The following is a 22,010-nucleotide window of genomic DNA, read 5'->3' on the forward strand; positions in this document are numbered from 1 at the left end:
TTGCTATAAATTCTATCACACCGCAAACTAAAATATTTTGAAATTTGCTATCCTGGAAACTCACGTCAACGGAAGAAATCTATCAACGGAAGGATTGTCAGCTATCCAAGAAAAATATGAAAAATACTAAAATGTGTTAATAAAATAGATAGAGTAAAACTGCTCTGTTGCATTAGAGTTTCAATTCGAATAACTAGGCACGAATTGCATAAAGACGAAACGTTAGAAATATATAGAAATTTGAAAATAAAAATTTGCTTCCACGAAGACTTTTTTTTCTCGAAGAATCTCACCACAAAATGAAAAATAAAACACAAGAATCTTGAAATTTGCTAGAAATTCTATCATACATTTCTCACAACTGCGTAATTTTGATTTTTAACAAAAACTATTGCGTGGACGGGAGTAGAGTAACGAGTTTATTCGGAAATAATCATTTACAAAATTGTGTTACTCCAGTAGAAATAAACTCTACGCCTAAACGCGGTTCAGGTTGAACTGCTAAGTGGCACTTGAGTTTCAATTCGAATTGCTAGGCACGGATGGGTCAAAGACGAAAATTAAAAAAATATAGAAAATTGAAAATTAAAGTTTGCATCAGTCTTTTTCAGATGAAGAATCACACTGAAAAATAAAAGTATTCAAAAATTTTTAAATTTACTATGGCTACTTCCTGTAAATTTTTAACCACTGTGTAATTTCGATTTTTAACAAAAACCATTTTCGGGGATGGACATAGCGTTATGGCCTTGGGCATAGCCTTTCAATTTTTCTGACCCGAGAGGCGAATGTTTACATGAATAAACCTCTTTAATCTAAAAAAAACAATACTGCGAATTTCGAGAAGTTTTACGCATAGAATGAATATCTTTAACTGATTCAAACGACGAAAGTTTATTCTTTTTACACTAAGTGAGTATATATTTTTGGGATCCAGATATCAAAAACTCTATTCGATTTAGCGTAAAACATAAAAGTCGTACCAAGTTCAGCTTCGCGAAAAATTTTGCTTGCAAATGGCTGCCAGTTAAGACAACTGCACTTGAATTTAGAATATATTCTAGTAATAATTTGAAACAACGAAAGAGTTAGAAATAATTAGAAACAACGAAAGACTTCGGAAATAATCACTTAAAAAATTCAGTTACTCCGGTAGAATTAAACTTCTTGCCTGAAGGCGTTTTAAATTGAACTGCTATGTGGCACTAGAATGCCCATTCAAATTGCTAGGCACAGATCGGAGGAAGACGAAAAAACCATTAAAAAACTTTAAAAACATAAAATTTAAATTTTTTGTAACAGACGACTTTTTTTCTGAAGGAATCTCTCCGCACATAAAAAAGGACTGCATGAGCTGTGTGATAAGCCAATTGCAAAAAAATGTCATTTGTAAGTTTTTGGCTCATAAAACGAAAATTTAATCGTTTCTTTACTAACTGTATTCATTCAAATGTTTTATATGAGGATTTTATATACGTTTTTACGCGAATTTTTCTAAGCTACGAGGTTTTATTTATCGCGAATTTTCAAATTTATTCGGTTATTTTTATGCAAATTTTAAGTTATGCGATTCTTTCATAAAAACAGTTTTCAATGCAAGTTTTCGATTGAATCGACTGTAGAAATGTTTAAAAAAAGATTTTAGTGCATACATTTTGACATCTTAAACATTTCCGAATTCCGTACTTCCAGAACCAAACCTCAAAACTTTTTTTTTTGCACTAGTTTTTGCCAGAGTACAGAAAATTCAGTAGGCAAAATGCGCCTTCCTTTTTTTCGTTTCTGGTATCGGAAAAAAGTCCGTTCACAGGATTTTATTCTGCGATGTCTAATTTTAAGATTTGGTTTCAGCTGAACTGCTATTTTACGCTAGTGTTTCAATTCGAATTGCTATGCGCAGATAAGTCGAAGACGAAACGCAATGCAGGTTTAAGAAAATGAGTGCTTGAATATTCGTCAATGATTATTTCTTGTTTTTTTGCTGGAAAAAAATCACTCAGAAAAAATGCTGTTTCCATTTTCTATCACATTTTGTTAGAGCTTTGCCCCTACAAAAAAAATGCTATGCCACTTATAAGCCCGTTACAATTATGCAACGTCAATTTTTAACGAAAAACACTTCTTCAACAATTTTTCAAACTGTTTTTCATAAGCCTCAAAAACGATTCCAACTAAGAATCAAAATTCTTATATGTCTAAAACGGCCCTACCACCCCCTCAATTCCAATAAGAATTCAAATTAAAGACACGGAAAAAACCATCAGAAGCAGAAAAATACAACAACAAAAAATCCAACTCACCTGACTCGCTCGGAATACAGTTCCACCTTGGTCTTCGGCGTCAGCGGCATTTTGGCGAGAGCGGCCACCGCAGAACCACTACCGAGGCCGAGTCCACCGCCAATGTGAACCGGCGAAATGCTCTGGCAGTCACTGCCGGCACTGCCCCCACCGGACGTGGTCGAGGCCACTGAACTAGCCGGCGGAGTGCTGGACCCGTTGCTGGACGAGGACAGACTGTTGGTCCGGTTGCGTTCCATCGTCGTATGTTGCTGATGCTGCTGTTGTTGGTGGTGTTGCTGCTGATGTTGATGTAGTTGCTGAAGTTGATGCTGTTGCATGGTGCTGCTGCTGTTGTTGCTGGTCGTCGTATTAAGCATCAGTGAGGTAGTAAAGTGATCGACCAGTTTCAGCGGATTCAGCAGCGACTGCGGCTGGTGGTGACTGCCGGTTGTTCCGTGGGAGTTCGGGCTATTGGAGGAACTGCTCGAGTGGCTACTCGGACTGGTCGAAATTGCCAGTGTCGGTTTCTGGTTCTGGCGGTTCTTTTTCTTCTTTTTCTTGTTGGAATCGTCATCCAAACGAGTCGCGAACAGCGACGTCGGTGGATTCCAGTCCAGATCCTTACGGATGTGGCCACGGCCACACTTGCAAGTGCACGCCTTAAATACCAGATCGTAACCCTTCTTGGTCCACAGATTTTGCTGTCTCTGCTTGTCCGACCAGGACCGAGCTCGGCCGATCGACTTCAAATAGTTCAGCACACCTTCTTCCCAGTGTTCGAAACATTCGCGATGCATGTACTGACCGATGGTGCAGTTGTCATTGTTGCAGATCACACGGACGCAGTCCCGGAGATCTTCCAGATTGATGGTCCCAAAATCGACCGACGAACACTTGAGACAGTCACCACTCGGAACACAGCAACGGGTCATGTGGGCTCCCTCGCTGCCGGAACCATCGGCCGACTGCGAACTCTCGAAGCCATGGTCCGAATCACCGAGTGTTCCGAACAGGTCCAGGGCTGCTGTAGTCCCTGGACCCACAGTTCCTCTTCGAGGCGCCATCAGGAGCAACGAATGGTAGGGGTGTAATGCTAAGGTATCTATTTTCGTAGCCTTTGGGAGGTCCCCCGAACGGTCGGGTGGAACACTCGCGAAAAGATAGTTAATTCTTTAAGAAAGAAAAAAAAACGGCGGAAAAAAACGTTCGCGTTCGACTAGGCTTCAGTTCCGTTTCCAGTTTGTTCGTTCGAATTTTTCTACTGTCCGGCACTTTCCGAAAGCTGATTCTGATTCTTCATCCTGCCTGGCACGCGGACACTTCACCTCAGCTATTTTGAGCCAGCGAACCAAAAAAAACCGAAATGAACAAAAAAAAATTCACTCACACACCCGGATCAAAATCTTCCCATTCGTAGTTCAAGTACACTTGCCCTAGTTTTGTTTATTTCGTCGGGAGCTCAGCGTTCAAACATTCAAAACAGTAGCGAAACCGAAACACCGAAAATGCTTGTGCCACTGCAGCTCTGAAAACTTCTCCTCACTCTCAGTCACTTTGGGAAAATAATTCGCCGAATCCTGAGGAGGATCCCTGAGTGCTTTATTTTTTTTTTTGGCCTGCTTACACCGATGGTAGGAAGCGAAAAAATTTAACTAAAACGACGAATACCACTCAAACGACGACGACGATGATGAGGACGACGACGGAAAAACGTGAAAAATCGTTATCACTGAGGTGTCGGACTTTGGCATTTGTTTTTTTTTTGCTGTACTTCACCACCACCACGTACAAACACTCTCACTGTTTTTTAATTTTTTTATTTATTTATTTAAACTTTCCTTCTGTTTGGTCCGGTTGCTTGGATTGCCTAGGAAATGGCTTTGCCGCGGAATACCAGATCTATTTCGTAAGTGTTTTTCGTCTTCTGGATTCCCACAACTTGCAGTGTTGTGCAGTTTTTAATTTTTTTTTTCTCAAGTCTTTTATTCTCGCTGTACCAGAATTTACCACCCCCAGGAAAAAATCGGGGGAAAAAATCTCCTTTTTTTTCGCTTTCCTCGCGGTAAACAACAAACGCGGCCGATAAAACGTAAATCGACCGAAAAAAAAAACACTAATCAAACTGTCGGTAGGTAGGCAGACGAAAAGGCCTTTTTTCTATTTTATTCTTCCTTTCAAAACGACGGAGCTGGCCTTCACGCGAGGCCTGTTTTCACTTTCTGTTAAACCACCTCTATATATGTAGGTATATTCTCTTCTAAAGTATCGAACGTCGACGGGTGTCCACAAGTCAGAGTCACTCTTCCTTGCCTTGTTCTCGCGCGCGCTCTTGCCAGCACACACTTCCTTCCTGCACAGCGCTACAAAACACACTGCCAAAAGCGAAACTGCGACCGAGCCTGTCGAGCTGCTATTCCCTGTTCTCGAAAGGGGTTTGCTGGTGAGGCGGGGTGAGGTGAGGAAGGGCGCACGGTCTTTCCAGGAGTGAGCACGCGGAAAAGGAAGAACGAATGGATGACAACGGCACGGACGATGACGACGACGGAGCGGACAGCACTTCGTCTTTTCACCAGCCTACTTCTCTGTTTCTTCCTTACACCGCATCGGTCGGTTCATCCAGCACACATACGCAAACACTCTCACTGCTGACAGGCACTCGCCTTCATGTCTCTTCTTCTGATTCTGCTGCACCGCGCCAAAAGCTTCTGCCCTTCCGACAAAAACTTCCACCCGCGTGCAGTGGCTTGCTTTCATGCGTCGCCCGCTCTCTTTCTCACTCTCTCTGTCCGACAGTTCTCTTCTGTCACTGCTGCACAAAACAACAACGACTCTTGTGTGACTAACACTTACTGTGCTGCTGCTGCCGGTTCGTTTGCCGACCGGCGAGATTCTTTTCTATAGCGTCGTATAAGGATTGTGCTCTTACTCGGTAAAAAGCGAAAACGCAACTGAAAATACTACGATCGATGCGGTCACTGTATATAGTTATAGAGCAGGCGGGGTTCTACCGTGCATCGACGACGATGACGGGTGGCGTCGCGACGGCCCCGAATGATCTCGCTCTCGGGTGAGTCACTCACACTGCCGTGGCATGTGGCAACGTACGCTCGCTGCACGGTGTAAAACGTCAATGTATACATAGTAGGCGCTCGCTCTTTCAGTTGCGTATCGTTTCGTTCTCACTCTGCATTCGCGATGCACCCATCCCGCATAGCGCATACCAGAACTGCGGGACTTTCAATGCGGGCGAAAAGTGAGCGTACTTCTCACTGCAAACCCGGCATCATGCATCACGTTACGACGCCGGGCGGTATGTGAGCACTCTCACTGCTTGACCTTCCTTTTTTTTCTCTCTCTCTCTCTCGCTCTGTGGTTTGGTTTCCTGCCCGTTTCGGTGAAGGAAGAAAGAAAAGCTTTCTTCGTCTATGTGTTATGTGCTTCCACTGCACCACTAACGACGTCGTGGGTGCCGGAGCTGAAGTTTCTCTATTTTTCCGTGGAGAACGACGGTGGTGGGACCAGGATCGGGATCGGGTTTTACTTCCCTTTCCGCATCTGCACTGGTTTTGGTGCGCTGGTGAGGTGGTGGTGGCACTGAATTTGTTGCAGCCTTTTGTGACTTTTATTGGATGGAAAATGATGTGAAAAACCCCGAACAGTTTCCAGTTTAGTATAATGTGTGTACTTGAAATCTAATGAAAGTTAGCTGACTGGTGGTTTTGAACCGAGTTTAATTAGCTGTGCTTGTCATATATCAAATTCTACTCAAATGTCGTAATTGAATCATGATTTCCAATAGTTTGAAGATAATTGCGAAAGTCGAATTAACTAAAATGTTACTTTCTAGAAAATGTTGAAAGAGCACCGCTTGAAAATCCATCCAGATCAGAGAAATAGAGTATGACGTAGTCCTACGTCAAAATAAAACAGAAACTTGAAAACTCCTAATTTTGTGTTCCAGCATGGGAAAAAACCTGTTTTAATCCACCACTTCATTTCATAAAAAAAATCTTCAAAAACTTTTCTATGAATCTTGAATAAAAAACGTGTTTAATCCACCTAGCAGTGAGATGATACCTTTTTTTTATCAATCCGCATGTGTTTTTTGCATGAATATTCTTCGGTGTTTCAGTTTTCATGACATTATTTTAATGACCGTCGTTTTAAGCGACAATTTGAGATTTTAATCCCTCGTTACTCTGTAATGTCTAAACTGCAAATCGGATCGATTTTGAATATAAAAGTGTGATTTAAGGTACTTCCAGAACCGGTATTCAGGAACCAGCATAACCCAAACCAATTCGTATGGCCATATGACGAATAAATTGCAATATTTTTGAGTCCAGCTTTAAAGCTTTTCGGGATTGTCATCTCCCATATCGGTTTGAATTTAAAAAATTCATAATCCCACAATTCCAGAATCGGAAGTCAGAATTGGATAAAATGGGATTTATTTTAATTTGAACTTTTGTTTCTGAAATTCGATTTGGCTTTTTTGAGAAAACGATTGAGCTTTGAGAAACGATTCGATACTGGAATCATAATTCGAAATTCGGTGAAGCCGAAGTCAGCCAAATTCACCTGAGTAGCTGTATAGTTTACATTTGTTTCAAAATGTTTGAAAATCAATGTAGACATCTTTAATAAATCGTAGTGCGAATTAAATTTTTGGGTACCTTCTGAATCGAAAACTGAATACCACTAAAATTTAAATAAGTTTTTGATTATCGACTATTCAAATCTGCTAACCCGATAAACCTAATTAATTTATGTGAAATAGACATTTTTATACTAATCACCCTGTATCTCCGAAACCGGTAGTTGGATCTGACTGAAAAACAAGTAGTTTTATAGAATCTTAAAACTTTTCATTTAAATCTTAGATGATTCTTAGATTTCATTTGAATCTTAGATCGGCTCAGCCATCTACGCGAAAAATGAGTTACACAATTCTGATTTCGTTGCACATATCATCCTGTAGTTCCGGAACTAGAGGTCGGAACCAAACATAATTCAGGAACTTTGTTTGGGAGCATACGACTTTTCATATGAACCTGAATTTGTAGAAAAGAAATTTCCCGAGAAAATTGAGTGGAATTATTTGTCACACACACATTTGCTGATCTCGACGAACTGATTCGAATGGTATATGGATGATATATTCTTCCAGCATTTATTGCTGTAAATAGTTTAAAACAAATCTGTCATCATCTTCTTTATATATGTCATATTTGAACGATTGTGTTGCCAAAAACGAGCCGTGCTAAAATCGGTCCGAGGCTAAATGTCATGAAAAAGGATGCTGTACACAGTCTTTTTGGTACTTAGAAACAATTGTATGTAACAGTATAAAAAATCGTGTTTTCCGTTGCTCCCAAGCATTTCTTTGTCATACAGCGCTCAAAACTTCTACTACTGGAATAGGGGGAAAAGTGGTTTAAACAAAAATTTCGATATCTCCGTCAAAAATGGACGGATTTTAACAATCTATGGCTTGTTGGACATCCGATCTCAAAACCATTCAATAGCGTTTTGGGTGACGGGGAGACCTTTCATTTGCGACTAGTTTGATCAAAGCCGGTCCTGCCGTCTATGAGATCTCACCCTCTTAGTTGACAACACACACAGACACACACACACACACACACACACACACACACACACACACACACACACACACACACACACACACACACACACACACACACACACACACACACACACACACACACACACACACACACGGAATCGATTGGTATACGACATTCGGGCCTCGGAAAAATTTTCTAAAGTTTGAGCGAATTCTATACCTATTTTTTATATTTATAAAAAAGGTAAAAAGGTTGTTTGGGCTTAGAAAAATTTCTTCAATTTTTAACAGTTTTGGTTTATGTTTATTGGGAATTTCTTTTTTTTTTTGCATTTTCGCTCTAAATGACGGTTTAAAATTTTAAACACATCTCATTCTGTTTTTCCGGAACCAGAAGTCAGATCCCAACAAAGACGTCTATTTTCATAGTAGATTCTTTTATTTGAGTTTAAGTTGGTGAAAATCAATTCAGCTGTCTCTGAGAATATGAAGAGTGTTCCGGTTTTGGATTTTTTTTTTGTTTTTTTTTTCCAATCGATGGTCATAATACTGGCAAGATATCACTCGATGATCATCAATCAATCAACAACGCCTTACGCGATACGAAGTGACGTCGATATCTACTTCCTAACCAAAATAATAAAATACATCATGGATCCTCCTCACAATCTAAACTATATTTACATACGTCCTAGTTAAGCACGGTCGCAAAAAATATCTACATAATTATAAACTTCATGCTCGTTTCTTAAACTTAGCGTTTAACCTGAAGGAAAATAGATCCATTGATCAAACGTTCCCCCGAATAATCGACGGAGCCCGATTTTTATTAGGGAGAAATATAATAAAGCATTGTAAATAATAAAAATGTGAAATATTTCTAAGGAACGATCTCACCAGTGTCCTGTATCTCCTATATATAAGAAAAAAAAATTGATTTTCAGCTTGAATCACACGATTGACTTGTCAATTCTCACACATGCCATATGAAACTGATAACACCGACAATGACGCTTCGATCAGTTGATATAGTATACGTCGAGTTCGTTTGACCAGCAACTAGCATAACCTATAAATTGAAACAGCTCTGAACGATATTAAGAAATTTTTTTACGGTTTTTTACAGTATCACTTTAAATGACAGATTGGAATTTCATACACACTTCACTCTGTATTTCCGTAATCAGAAAGTAGGTAAAATTTTACATTAACTTTTAGAAACATAATGCTAAATTTAAATTTGAGTTTGCGAAGATCGGTGTAGCCGTTTCTGAGAAATTGAAATGATTTCTGGCTTGGAGCATATGAACACTTTTCCGGTACTTCCGGAATCAGGAACGACGATTCGGTATACCCAAAATCAGTGTATTTGGTCATCAACTAACCATATCTACCTAACCGATGAATTAAACGGCTACTTGATCGTAATTGGCTCGATTTTTCCGTGTCATAAAACACACTCCTGAGATGAAATTTTTTAAACCTTTTGGACTGTAATTCCGGAACCCGAAATCGTTTCTTGGTTAAATTCAGTAGGATTATATACAATTATAAGAGCTTTTATTTCAACTCAAGCTTGTGAAAATGTGGATGAGCGGTCTATTAGAAAACCGACTGCAATTTTTTTTTTTAATTTATTTTGCTCTTTTTATCTTGTAACTCCGGTACCGGAAGTCGGATCCGAATGAAATTCAATAGCAGGCTATGGGACGACAAGGCCTTTAGTTTGAATCTGAGTTGAATAATGTCTGCTAAGCGGTCTCTGAGAAACCGAGATTTTTTATGTTGTTTTTAATCAATTGACTTATCTCCCTTATGATTTTTCTAATAACTATTGACAGGAAAAAACCCGTTTGAGTTGGTGTATAATAATAATAGCCAAAAACCTGTTTTGTTTTTCTGAAACTCACATTACAAAAAGAATTCTAAAGCATATAAAACAGTTAAATGCAAAATAGCTAAAACAAACGTTAAAATAAGTAACCTAATAAACTTGTCTACAGTACATTGAACTCAAATAAATGAAAACAACTCGTTGAAAGAGGAACATATCGACCGAAACGAGGACTTTCTTTGAAACTTCGAGCTTGTTGTAGTCCAATGAAAGGAACCCAGTCGAGTACGAAGAGAACGAGCTTGGGCACTACTAATCAACTGCGCCAATAGATCTCGACTGTCAATCTCTGAAGTAAATATTTTCGCTGTGAATACTGCCTTTGCAATCTTCCATCTTTTCACGAGCGTTGTTAGACCTAATAACCGACAATGTGCGCTGAGCATTTTCGATACTGTTAATCCAGTTCTGACGATATGATGCGAGCTGATAATGATCGAACAAGTGTAATGATTGAAGACAGAGTGGATCATCAAATCCTCTAGCAAATTTTAAACATAAAATCAAATTGCCTGTTGGCTTTTTCTACTATCATAGGCTGGTGGTTTCGAGAGCGTTTTGCATCAAGTAAAATGCCGAGATGTTTTATTTTTTGAAATATTTGACCACTATTTCCGGAACCGGAAGCTGAGTACCGGTATAACTGTGAGATTACCGGTATAACTGTGAGACATTTTCTAACAATCTACAAACTAGAGAAATTTATGAAAAACTTTCATAGAAATTGCAGTTTTGGCCATGGTCATTTATAAAAAAACACCCTTAAAATTGAAATTTTTGTATTAATCACTTTATTACTTCGGAACCAGCCTTACGATAAAATTCAGGATCTTAGTATGGCTTCCTAATACCTTTCATTCGAATCTAAGTTAGTAAAAATAGGTTGTCATATCTGAGAAAAAATTTGCCTTTGCATTTTTTTTGCACTCCGTGATTCCAGAGCCGGAAGCGGATTTAAATAAAATTCAGGAACTTTGTACGGAACTTTTCATTTGAATTTAAGTTTGTGAAAATTGGCTCAGCCAACTAATTCGTACCGAGTGTATTTCTGCAGGCGAACATGTTTTTCTCACTTTTGCTCTCTCTTATTAACGAGTGTGTCGTGCTTTCGTCGTACTTCAGTATAGGTGCCCCGTTACAATTCTGGAAGTAAAGAAATAAAATCTTGCACAATTCACACAATATATCCACTTATGAGAACGATTTTATATATTCAGAAGTGGGAAGTTTTATTCGTGTTCACGTCATCTAGTTTTGTCGCTGACATTACCCACCCAATTTCTTTGTCTTTTTAGAGGAATATGAAGTAAACTACGAAACATAGATTCACCTTGCGATAGAAATAGTTGCGAAAGGAAAGAGACAAGGCATACTACTGTCATATTATAAGTTATATAGGCATATCGGAGACTTCGATGTAATGGATGAATGATAAAGTACAAAGTATTCTACAATCGATAATTTTACACAGCAGCCTAAAACAAGATCTACATGTAGCATGCATAGAAGATACTAGGTGTTGTTGGATGATGTGGTCCAAACGAATCGTAACTCTTCAGAGACACAAGTCTCACCTTTACTCCTGTCCGACTCAGTTCCGATACGAGACGATGGCGAACAAGTATTAACAAAGTGACTGGCAAGGTAATTCAAATTGATTGCTAACTAGAAACCACCGAAACATCAGTTGTCTATCTCGAGCTCGATTCTCTACTCTAACTTCTTTACTTTACTATTCTTTTTTTTTTGTATGAAATGTAAATTGACCGCGTAGCCATCAATTGATATGTCTTAGGCGCATCACCCAAAGCCTGGGAAAGATGTTCTATGAAATGAAGAAAATCTGAGATCAAAACAATTCAAAAATAAAAATATGGTAACATAATAAAACTGAAAACGAATAAGACCTACAAAACTGCGTAAAATACGATTTTTTTCCTTCATCATTATAAAATAATGACATGGACTCTATATGAACATGAGCTTTTTGTGGTTGAAAATCAATGAAAACAATACTGAAAAGCAAACTCATTGAACAGCAAAAGCAGAATTAGAAGCATTTTTAGTATTCTTGGATTCGACATAAAAATATGAATGGTTTTTTGATATAACAAAATTAAATCTTATTACCCAAGAAACTACCCATGAAAAAACCCTTTTAACTCGATCGCAGAATCCACCTTCCGTAGGCAGCTTCACAGTTCTCACTAGCGCAAATGAACCCACCAACCGGAATGAGCCGTGAGAGTTCAAAACCCCAACCGGCAAACCGACTCGTCGCTCTTTGTGAGCAATCTTTTTCCACTACCAAAGCAACCACGGCGTCGTTCTTTCTCTCGCACTCTCTTTCGTTCTATGCTTCTCACTAGTGGTAACAATTCAACGACGGCAGCAACGGTGGTAGCGACGCCGGCGACTGTTAGAATGAATGAACAGAAAGCGTGTGTACGACGGCGACGACGACGACGACGCATTCGAAGGGGAAAGTGTCCTTCGATTGGATGAAAACGAAAACTTGACGTCGCTACTGCTGATTACCGACCGGTCCCAGCAACCACCGACGATGAGCGGCGCGGCGTCACGACGACGCTCGTGGCTTCCGTCGCCCGGCATTAGGTTTTCTATGCTCGACCGGAGTAGCCGAGAGTTGGCGGGGCAGACGGCGGTTCGCTTTGTCTCACTTTCTCCACGGTAGACACAGGCAGGATCGGATCGAACTGCCGCAGACTTTGGTTGTGTGTGTGTGCTCCGCGTGAGTTTGTATGACAAAGAGAGAAATGGTTTGGGAAATTCTGGGCAATGAGAATGGGATGGGAGTTGCTGGTGGTTTTGTTGGAGCACACCGAAGAGGGTGGCAGTGGATTTTCGTATTGAAGTGTTGTTGCGGAGTCTAAATCGAATTTTTGAATGCGTTTTTTTTCGTGTTTTTCCTTAGGGACCTTGCGCGTTCTGGATCTCATCGGGACGATGTACGACGAAAAAATATTTCCGCTCTTTCGGTCGAAATGGGTAAATTTAATTTCTTTTTTTTTTCTGCTGACTAACCAATGCCACAACTGAAAGAGTTTAAAACAAACCCGACAATTAGTTAGGTCGAAAAGTTGTCGGTTTAAAAAAGATGACGTTGTCACGAACATGAGAACGATGCTCATGGCTCAACCTAAAGGACTGAAGCATCATTACAAATTATGACACCATGCGAATATTTAACGGAATGAATCGTGCACTTCAATTAAAACTGAGTATTTCCTATTTAATTTATGGGAATATTTGAAGCAGCTGCCATACTCCTGTAGGACGTTGAAAACTCGTCTTCTTCGTTTTACGTTTTTTTTGTATTAAAATATCATTTAATTGAAAGCATTAACCGTAGTCACGTCGTTTCGATTATGTCTCTGATATTAGCCAACCGTCTTTTGTATTGCTATGATATGTATGGCATTTGAAGACATTCTACATAGAATGAAAAGTCCCGAACCTCTCAAAGAAAATACTTGTATAGTTTCGAACCGTGCATATTTTTATTGAGAATAAATCACTAAATGATCCTTTACCAAACTTCATGACAATTTATTCACTAGTGTTTGAATAACAGCTGATCGTTTCAGACGAGTTCTAGTTATCTGATTGATCGACCATTCCCCCGTATTCTCCAAATCTGGCCCCCAGCGACTATTATCTATTACCAAACCTGAAAATGTTTTTACTTAATAAAAATGTTTGAATGACAAGGAAAAGGCACACAACTAGGTGAATTAATAAGAGGTTTTTGATTCGTTCAACAGCTCAACTCTTTAGGCAAATTTATTAAATAGTGTGCCGTATACGTACACTGCGCACCATCAGTGGAGTTATTTTTTTTTACTCCACAGCAACCAGACTTCATAATGCAAAAAATATTCCCATCGGTCGTTGGGTAGAGACATTTGACAATCTGAATTTGTCTGCATGAAATTCAAGTAAACCAAAGGCAGAGCTGTTCTTTCACAGTCTTAGTAGTCGTACAGGACAATTCTATGACAGGAGCAACTTAACTTAACTACCGACTTTGGGATCGTAATTTAGGCTTTTCACTGAAAATGCTTCTCATAGTAGTTTTTAAAACAGTTGCTTACAAATCAGCAAGAGATTCAAGTTACAAGACCTAAGTCATAAGTCACAAATCCCAAGACCAAAGACACACGTTGAAAAAATTTATCAGCCGTCAAAAATAGAAGTCAAAAGCCAAAACTCGAAAATCTGAAGTCATAAACCAAAAAAGGACAGTCAAATACTAATAGCTAAAAGTCTACAGAAAAGAACAAAAAGTCAAAAGCGAGTAGTGAAAAATTCTACGTTAGAAGCCAAAAATTAAAAGTGAAATGACAAAAATCGAAACTCACGAGCTGGAATCAAAATGTCAAAAGCCGACAATTGAAAATCAAATATGAAAAGTTGAAAGACAAAATCAAAAAAAAAGAGGAGTAAAGGAGTAAGTCTTTTTTTACGCGGTGTTTTTATGCGAATTTTCAAAAAAATCCGGTTTTCTTGTTTTGTTTTAGAAATGCATGAAACGTCGAGATCTGGTGTTATTCTGAATTTTTTTTAAGTCAACTCTCTGACGCTTACAAAATTTTCGATTTTTTTCAAAAAAAAACTTTTTTTTTCAATTATGTGGTTTTTTTTCAACGAGGATTTCCGAAGTTACTCGGTTCCAAAGACGTTTTCTTTTTTTCCAACAAAATAGTTTTTGAGATGACACCATATCTCAACGTTTCATGCATTTCTAAGATATTCGGCATCAATAATTTTCGATTACAGATTGAAAAATAAAAACTTTTTTTGAAATTACACCAGTTCTGTACGTTTCATGCATCTCTCAGATATTCGGCATTAAAAAAATTAGCGATGTATTTACGTGAATTTTCGAAGTTACGTGGTTTTTCAATGCAAATTTCCCAAGCGGCTTTTTTACGCGGTACATATCCCCCGCGTAAAAAGAGACCTTAGTGTAGACAGTATCCAAAAGTCCGAAGTCAAAAATCAAAAGTCCAACGTCCAAATTTCGAAAAGTTTAAAGTTGATTGTTGAAAATAATCTCATTAAAACATTTTGTTTTTCATTTGGATATTTTCTTAAAAGAATTTGGCCTTCTTTTTACATTAGTTCATTCAGATTGATTTGGGTATTTCAGATTGATTTTGGGTGCTTCAGCACGTACTTCGCATGTTAGACAACACTCCCGAAAACAAAAGTGTTTAGCAATAATACATTTGAAATCGATCATAACTTACTTCCTAAATAGATTGTGCGATTTGTCGGTTACGTCACTTATACGATTATATCTTCCGAACCGGAAGTGTCTGCCATATGATCTTTGAACTTGATACACAATCCAATTTTAATCTCGAACTAGTCTACACTTATAAAAATCAGTTCATTTTTGAGAAAATTGATAGGAGAAAGAAAGTGAGTTTCGTCGGTTACGCCACTTTCACCATTATAGTTCGTAAATTAGCCATTTGATCGTCGAACTCGATCCACAACTCAAAAGTGATTCCTGGAAAAAATTTGATTTTGTAGAAATCAATTTAGCCATCCTCGAGAAAACAGAGCTGTTGAAAAAGAGCGATTTGTCGGTTACGTCACTTATACGATTATATCCCCGGAATCGAATATTCAGACAGCCTGTTAAATCTGAAAAGTGTCGTAGGCTACGAACTGCTACCGAGTGGTCTCGAGCTTAATTGACCATTTTAACTAACCCTGAATTGTTTTAAGTGGGAATCGGAAAAGAAGAGATCAAAAACAAGTCGGTATTTTTTCATCACGACAACGTTCGGTCACAAGTTGCGGTTCAAGTGAACTATTGGGGAGCGATTTTCCGCTTTGGAACCCTTGACTTTAGGCTAACAAGAATTTTTTAGATTAGTTGTTGAGCTCAAAATATGAGGAATTTAATTTTTGCCCGGTATTCATAAATAGCCAAAAAGAATTTGTAGTTTCGGACGAGCGTCTATTTACGATGAATATATTTTTTCATCAAGTGTTGAAGCAAAAATAGAGGTTTTGAATTATTTGATTGCTACGAAGAGGAAATATTCTTGCTAAAAAAATATGCGATTCCATGAATTCTGAGGAAGATTTTTTGGTGTGTTGAATTCTTCTCAAATTTTGTACACGCGTTTGTCGAGACCAAAATTGACAATTTGAATCATCAGTAGCAGAGATGGCATTTCACCAGAGTGATAAACGCTAGAGTCAGATTTCTGCCACACCGAGGATGAAAAAAACGAAGCACCGCACAAAGAGGAAAGCGCACTTCTTCTCAGTGTCGAATAGACAGCATTTGAGTGTGTGCTTGTGGTTAAAGCAGCTGGCGCGAGTGAAACACATTCTCTTCGCATGAATCGCTCACACGCGCTCTCGTCTAAATACACCCAAGTGACCACTGGCGCGTGATTGTGAGCGAACACTTCTGTGAACTTCAATTAATAGAGAGTAGATCTGGCCTTGCTATGAAAAATTTGCAAGGAAAACCAAAAATTTTACGATAAATTGTTTTATTTTGCTGATTTTGCGTGTCCACGCTTCATCTACGAAAACCATACAGCAGAGTGCTCACCGGCGTGTACACCTCTGTGAAAGTATCTGCATCCACCTCAGAGAATTTATTAGCTAATGCTCTAGCACTTTGGTGCGATTCAGTGGAAGAGGTAAAAGGAAATAAACAAACGCACTCATGATGCGTGCACACTTACACAACAGTGGTGTATAAATGTGAAAGAGAAGAGCTCTCGTTGAAGTTGTCAGTGCGAGGGGAGAAATTTGGCTTGCTCTTCGTCACACAGAGGAGATAGACATCTCTGATCAGTAGTATTTTGATTGTACCTTATTTTCTGAGAAGGGCATAGGCAAAGATTCCTTCAAAATTCCTAAAACTATTGCCCAGAACCGATTGATCCAATTGTGTTGTAATTATTGGAACTAAGATGAAATAGTATATACGGTTAATAAAATATTATATTTGTCTAAAATATTTACTTTTTTTCTTTCGAAAAGAAAATATGAACCACTTTCAACCGGAACGGTAATGACAAAGACAAGGAGACAGTGGCAGCGAGAAATTATTTCACCTGAGCATCATTATTTTGTTAGTTCATTGCCCATTTCCACTCAATCAGTAAAATGCAGTTGCTCGGTTCGCCTCAGTTGCAAAACCAAATCGTAAGCAATTTGTTGGTCCAATTTGGCAATTTACACCGGTAGACAGCTGGGAACTCCTTCTTTTCTTGCACCTGCAACGAAAATTTACTACATAAGACAGACCCTTTCAAACCATTCCAAGGCATCGAAAACTGAAATATTAATTTCAAGTAACTTTGCTTGACATTCTAAGTCGTCTTAATCAGCAATCACCACCGGTCGAAGGCCGAAGAACCGCTGGCTGGTCGAACATGGGCCGAAACTAGATCACATTAAAAATCGTCCTGCTCGGGACCTTTAGTAGAAAAATGATGGCGAAAGGGGTTCAAACTTTGACATTTCTCCAATGGTAAAACGAGCCATCCAAGTAGGCACTACCGTCGTCGTCGTCGTGGTCGTGGTTCTCGAGAAGCTGGAATTACTGCCCAGCAGCAGCAACAGCAGCGGCGACTTAAATCTACTAAAGCAGAACTGATTTGCGCAGCTGACTTGCGGGACCTGCTGCGGCTCCAGTTATGTTTTGCAGCCAGATTTGAAGGACGCGGTGAGCCTGTTTTATTCGGATTGTCTTCGGCGAAGTATGCGCGTAAATACCGAACGGTAGTCTGCGCGGCGCGTGACATTTAATCGAGGCCGCGTGCGGTGAGAGTGAGATGAATAAAATTGTTTTCCAGTTTTTGTTTTTGTCGATACGATCGTGGGTTGTGGTGCAGTGCAGCAGATCGAGGGTACGATCTTGTCCGAGAGTCCCGCGGAGAGCGGAATGCGGCTTTCGATAATGTAAAGTTAAATGTCATGTAAAAATTTAAGTGAAGTGGTACGAAATAAAAAAAAAACTAGACACAGTGATGGCAATGACTCATATTTTATAAGTCGTGTAAAAATAAATACGTTTTATAAATAAGAGTAACTGTTTGGGTATGAGTAATCTTTTTCTACTTCTTAGTGTGTTATGTAGGAGCGTCTATAGGCAAACTATTCAGGATACGATTGATAAAAAAATAGGACATTGGATGCCAACTGGAGTATTGGTAAGATCGGAAAATTATAATCATTTATACAAAACTGGAGAACATGAACTAAATACGAGTGGATTGTTTGCAAATTGCAAGGCATCGAAAGTCTTTCTGTAAAGTTTTTTTTTATTATAGAGGTTTTAACCTTAAGTTCATTCGCCTCATCGGGTCAGAAAAGCTTTTTGACACTATATGCGAGGTTGGGAATCGAACCCAGGCGGGTTGCGTGAAAGGTGTCGGCTCGCCCATCACGCTGTATCCGTCCCGCTGTAATGTTTTCATCCATTTGATGCAAACATTTCATCGAGCCGGGGCTAGTCGATGGAACGGTGATCTAGGAACACGAAATGCTCTGTAGACCAAATGGGACATCTCCCTGAGTCCTGGACTAAATTATTTGCCTGTACAAACAAAACACAAGGAAATTTTTCTTTCTGTAAACCAAACATTACAGGTGTCAAATATATAGGACAATTCAAAAAAAAAATCGTAAACCGCAACGATTTACAGATTACGAAACAAATTTTCAATCAAATTAACAGATTACGAAACAAATTTCTAATACAAATACACAAAAAACTTCATTTTTCTGATAATTTAACAAATTGTTTACTATGATATTCCCGTTCTTCGATTTGAAAACAAAAATCGAAATAAAGCATCAGATTGTTTACAAGACTTCAACTAGAAGTGGGAAAAATCATTTAATGATGCAGACTGATGGTAAGTGTAAGTATACAATCACAATAACTGATAAAAACTGACTAATAGTACTGTTGTTGTACCGTTGAATTCCACTATATCACGTCATTACACTCATTTTTGAAAAAATGCAGTAGATTTGGATTAACTACCATATGCTGCAAAAAAGTGACTGTGAAAATAGTGACTTTGTGAGAGTGTAATGACGTGACATAGTGGAATTCAACGGTACAACAACAGTATGTTACTATTAGTGAGAATATTCTACTAACAGTTCAAACAGAAATTTAGTGATAAAAACTGAGTTAAATCTTTGAACGCTATTTTCTCAGAACTAAGTTTTCTCAGTTACTTGGAAGTATTTTTTCAAAACGATCTTACAAAATTTAATGCGTGATATATATAATTATTTTCCATGATTTGAGGAAAAAGATGAACTACTACTGTGACAATTATTTTTAATGAAGGAAATCAAAAAAAAAATTTTTTAATCCAAGACAATTGTAAAGTTTAGATTTATGTTTTCGTTATAAACGATTAGTGCTTCATAAAAAAACAATTTAAATTTTTTTCCGGTTTTTTTAACGATATCAAACTAACTGGAGATTATAAGAGGAGAGAGAATATGAAATCATAGAGCCATAGTACTCAAGGAAGAGCAAGGATGTGAAGAATAAAGTGCGGAAAAGTGAGACGTGACAAGGGTCATTTACCTTTGGGTCGACTTTTGCCTTTACTTTCTGACATATCAGAGACTCGGATGACTCGTATCGCTAAGATGCCTAAGTTCGACTCCTCTGGTAGAAGGTAAAAGTTTAGATACGAGAAGCCTTCTGCTTACTTAAATGACCCTTGTCACGTCTCACTTTTCCGCACTTTATTCTTCACATCCTTGCTCTTCCTTGAGTACTATGGCTCTATGATTTCATATTCTTTCTCTTCTTATAATCTCCAGTTAGTTTGATATCGTTAAAAAAACCGAAAAAAGTAAAAATTACTGACTGACCAGAAGTCATAAATAAAAAAAAAAACGGTTTAAAGTTTTACATTTTCATAACAAACGAGACAAACTGTAAGGCACAAATCTCCAAATATCAAGGGGAACGTTCCATTCGAGCCAAATTGTTCTGATTCCTGAGACAAACTGTTCACCGATGGCGATTCCCAATTTGGTTATTGTTTCGTGTGCCGTGTGGGATGTGATACCGTCTTGTTGAAACCACATGTCAAGCATGTCCAATTTCTTATAAGTTCTAAGTAAGTTTCTAAGTTAATTTGAGGGTGCTTATCACGAATAGAGTGGATTTATATAAGTATTTGTACGCATATAGTATGAAAGTGCTGTAGGGCAAATAGGAAAAAATGGGTGGGGCAAGCTAGTTCTAATGGATGTTATCATGAAAATTAACTTATAGAAAAATCCTGAATTTGTCAACAACTAATCCGTAAGTATATGGGCACAAAAATGACTCCACAGACAATAGCAATGGATTTCATCACTCACTTCAGGCACCTACGATCATTTTCATATTTATTTGAGGTCAAACTCTGTTTCGGAGAACTGCAGACTTGATTTTCCATTTTGCTCCACCCACTTGCCATAAAAATGATAAAAAAAATTATTTCTGAAGAAAGGCCATAATTCGATTGTTTCAAAATGTAATCGCAAAATATTATCAACAATCATAGAGAAGAGATTGTTAATAATATTTGCTAAATGAATATGTTTACATGTATGTGTGTGAAAATTTATCACAAATAAATGCCAAAAGTTTACCCCATTTACCACAGTTTCCCTTCTAGATGCAATACTAATGGTTCTGAATATGAACAAAAAATGATAGAATTGAAGGTAATAATTGATTGGAATTTTATAAAACTCAGATTTTAAAAAAACCTTTGAGCTCCAAAAAAAAATTTCATTTAGATAAACTTTTATGTTTGCTATTTTGTCGAATTTCCCAAATTTTAAATGTGTATAAAAATTATTTAATCTAAAAAAAATAATTTCTTCAATTCCTTTAAAAAAGGGCAAATTTGTCAGTTTACAAAATTCCAAAATATTGTTGGATCTGATTTCCGGTTCCGGAATCATGGGGGTAAAATGTGCCAAAAAGCCTGTTTGAATCTACCTCGTGGTGTAATGATGCCTTTCTCATGTCTCACATATTCTCAAATATAAGTGTGTGGTATTTTTAAATACAATTTTATTTGATTCTTAAAAAAATAATAAGGTTTGTCCATAAGCCTAACCTACAGAGTGGAGCAGTACTCATGTCGGTTATGGAAACGAATAGAGGTACTTAAGAAAAACGAAATCTGGGAACCGGTATAAGCGAAGTTGGTTCGAGAAAAGCGACTTGAATCTATTTTGGAGTCTATATCTACACAATCTTCGATCGTTCATCAAAAACCTAAGAACAAGGAAACAAGATAATTAATGTTGGGCCGTCTACTGACAATGACTACCGATTGGAACAGTTTTGAGGCAAGTTTAAAAATTATTTCACTTATTATTTCCGGTGCTTCCGCAATCAGAAAACGAGAACTAGCATAATCGGAATCGAGTTGTTTGGTTGTCTATTGACAATGGGTACCGGTTTGAATAGTTTCGAGGCAAATTAATAGTTTTTTTACGTGTTTTGTTTCGCCGCTTCAAGTGACTGTAAAATTTTTTTAAAATACTTCACCATATAATTCCGGAACCGAAAGTCGGATCCTAATGAAGTTTGGATGTTTTATATGGAACAATGAGACCATTCATTTGGATCTAAGTTTGTTGAAATCGGTCGCCCCATCTCTGAGAAAAGTGAGGAAGTAATTGGAAATAAGATTTTTTTCACCTTGTAACTCCAAAACCGGAAGTCCGGTAACCGGATCAAAATAAAATTCAGCAACTTTGTATAGGACAATTATACCTTTAATTTGAAACTAAGTTTGTGAGAATCGGTAAAGTCTGTGAGAAAAGTAAGTGCACTTATTTTAATTTTTTTGCACTCCCTGTAATTCCGTAACCGGAAGTCGAATTCGAATAAAATTCAGGAGCTTTGTGTGGGGTTACAAGACCCTTTTATTAAATATAAGTTCTTGAAAATCGGCTCAGCCATCTTCGAGAAAAGTGAGTGCAAAAAAATGTTACATACACACACACACACACACTAGACATTTTGCGACGAACTGAGTCGAATGGTATATGATACTCGGACCTCCGGGCCTCGGTACAAAAGTCGGTGTTCACAGTGATTTCATAACCTTTCTATATGAGAAAGGCAAAAATGAAAATATGTGTACTAACTTTTCTCGGAGATGGCTGAATCGTTTTTCACAAAATTAGATTCGAA

The 22,010-nt window shown here is 38.1% G+C and overlaps 1 protein-coding gene across 2 annotated transcripts in view; it reads right to left on the reverse strand.

Moving 5' to 3' along the window:
- Positions 1–22,010, reverse strand: part of LOC131431590 (headcase protein-like) — a 335,054-nt gene that overhangs the window by 219,788 nt on the left and 93,256 nt on the right. The window contains exon 1 of one of the 2 annotated variants that reach the window (XM_058597411.1): positions 2,301–5,199. The exons of the other annotated variant lie outside the window; for it this stretch is intronic. Within the exon in view, the coding sequence (XP_058453394.1) occupies positions 2,301–3,346 (1,046 nt within the window). The 5' untranslated portion in view covers positions 3,347–5,199. Of the gene's footprint in view, positions 1–2,300; positions 5,200–22,010 lie in introns of those variants that run through there. 2 annotated transcript variants of the gene reach the window in all.

The sequence above is a fragment of the Malaya genurostris genome, chromosome 1, assembly GCF_030247185.1.
Source record: "Malaya genurostris strain Urasoe2022 chromosome 1, Malgen_1.1, whole genome shotgun sequence".
In the NCBI taxonomy this organism is placed as follows: domain Eukaryota; kingdom Metazoa; phylum Arthropoda; class Insecta; order Diptera; family Culicidae; genus Malaya; species Malaya genurostris.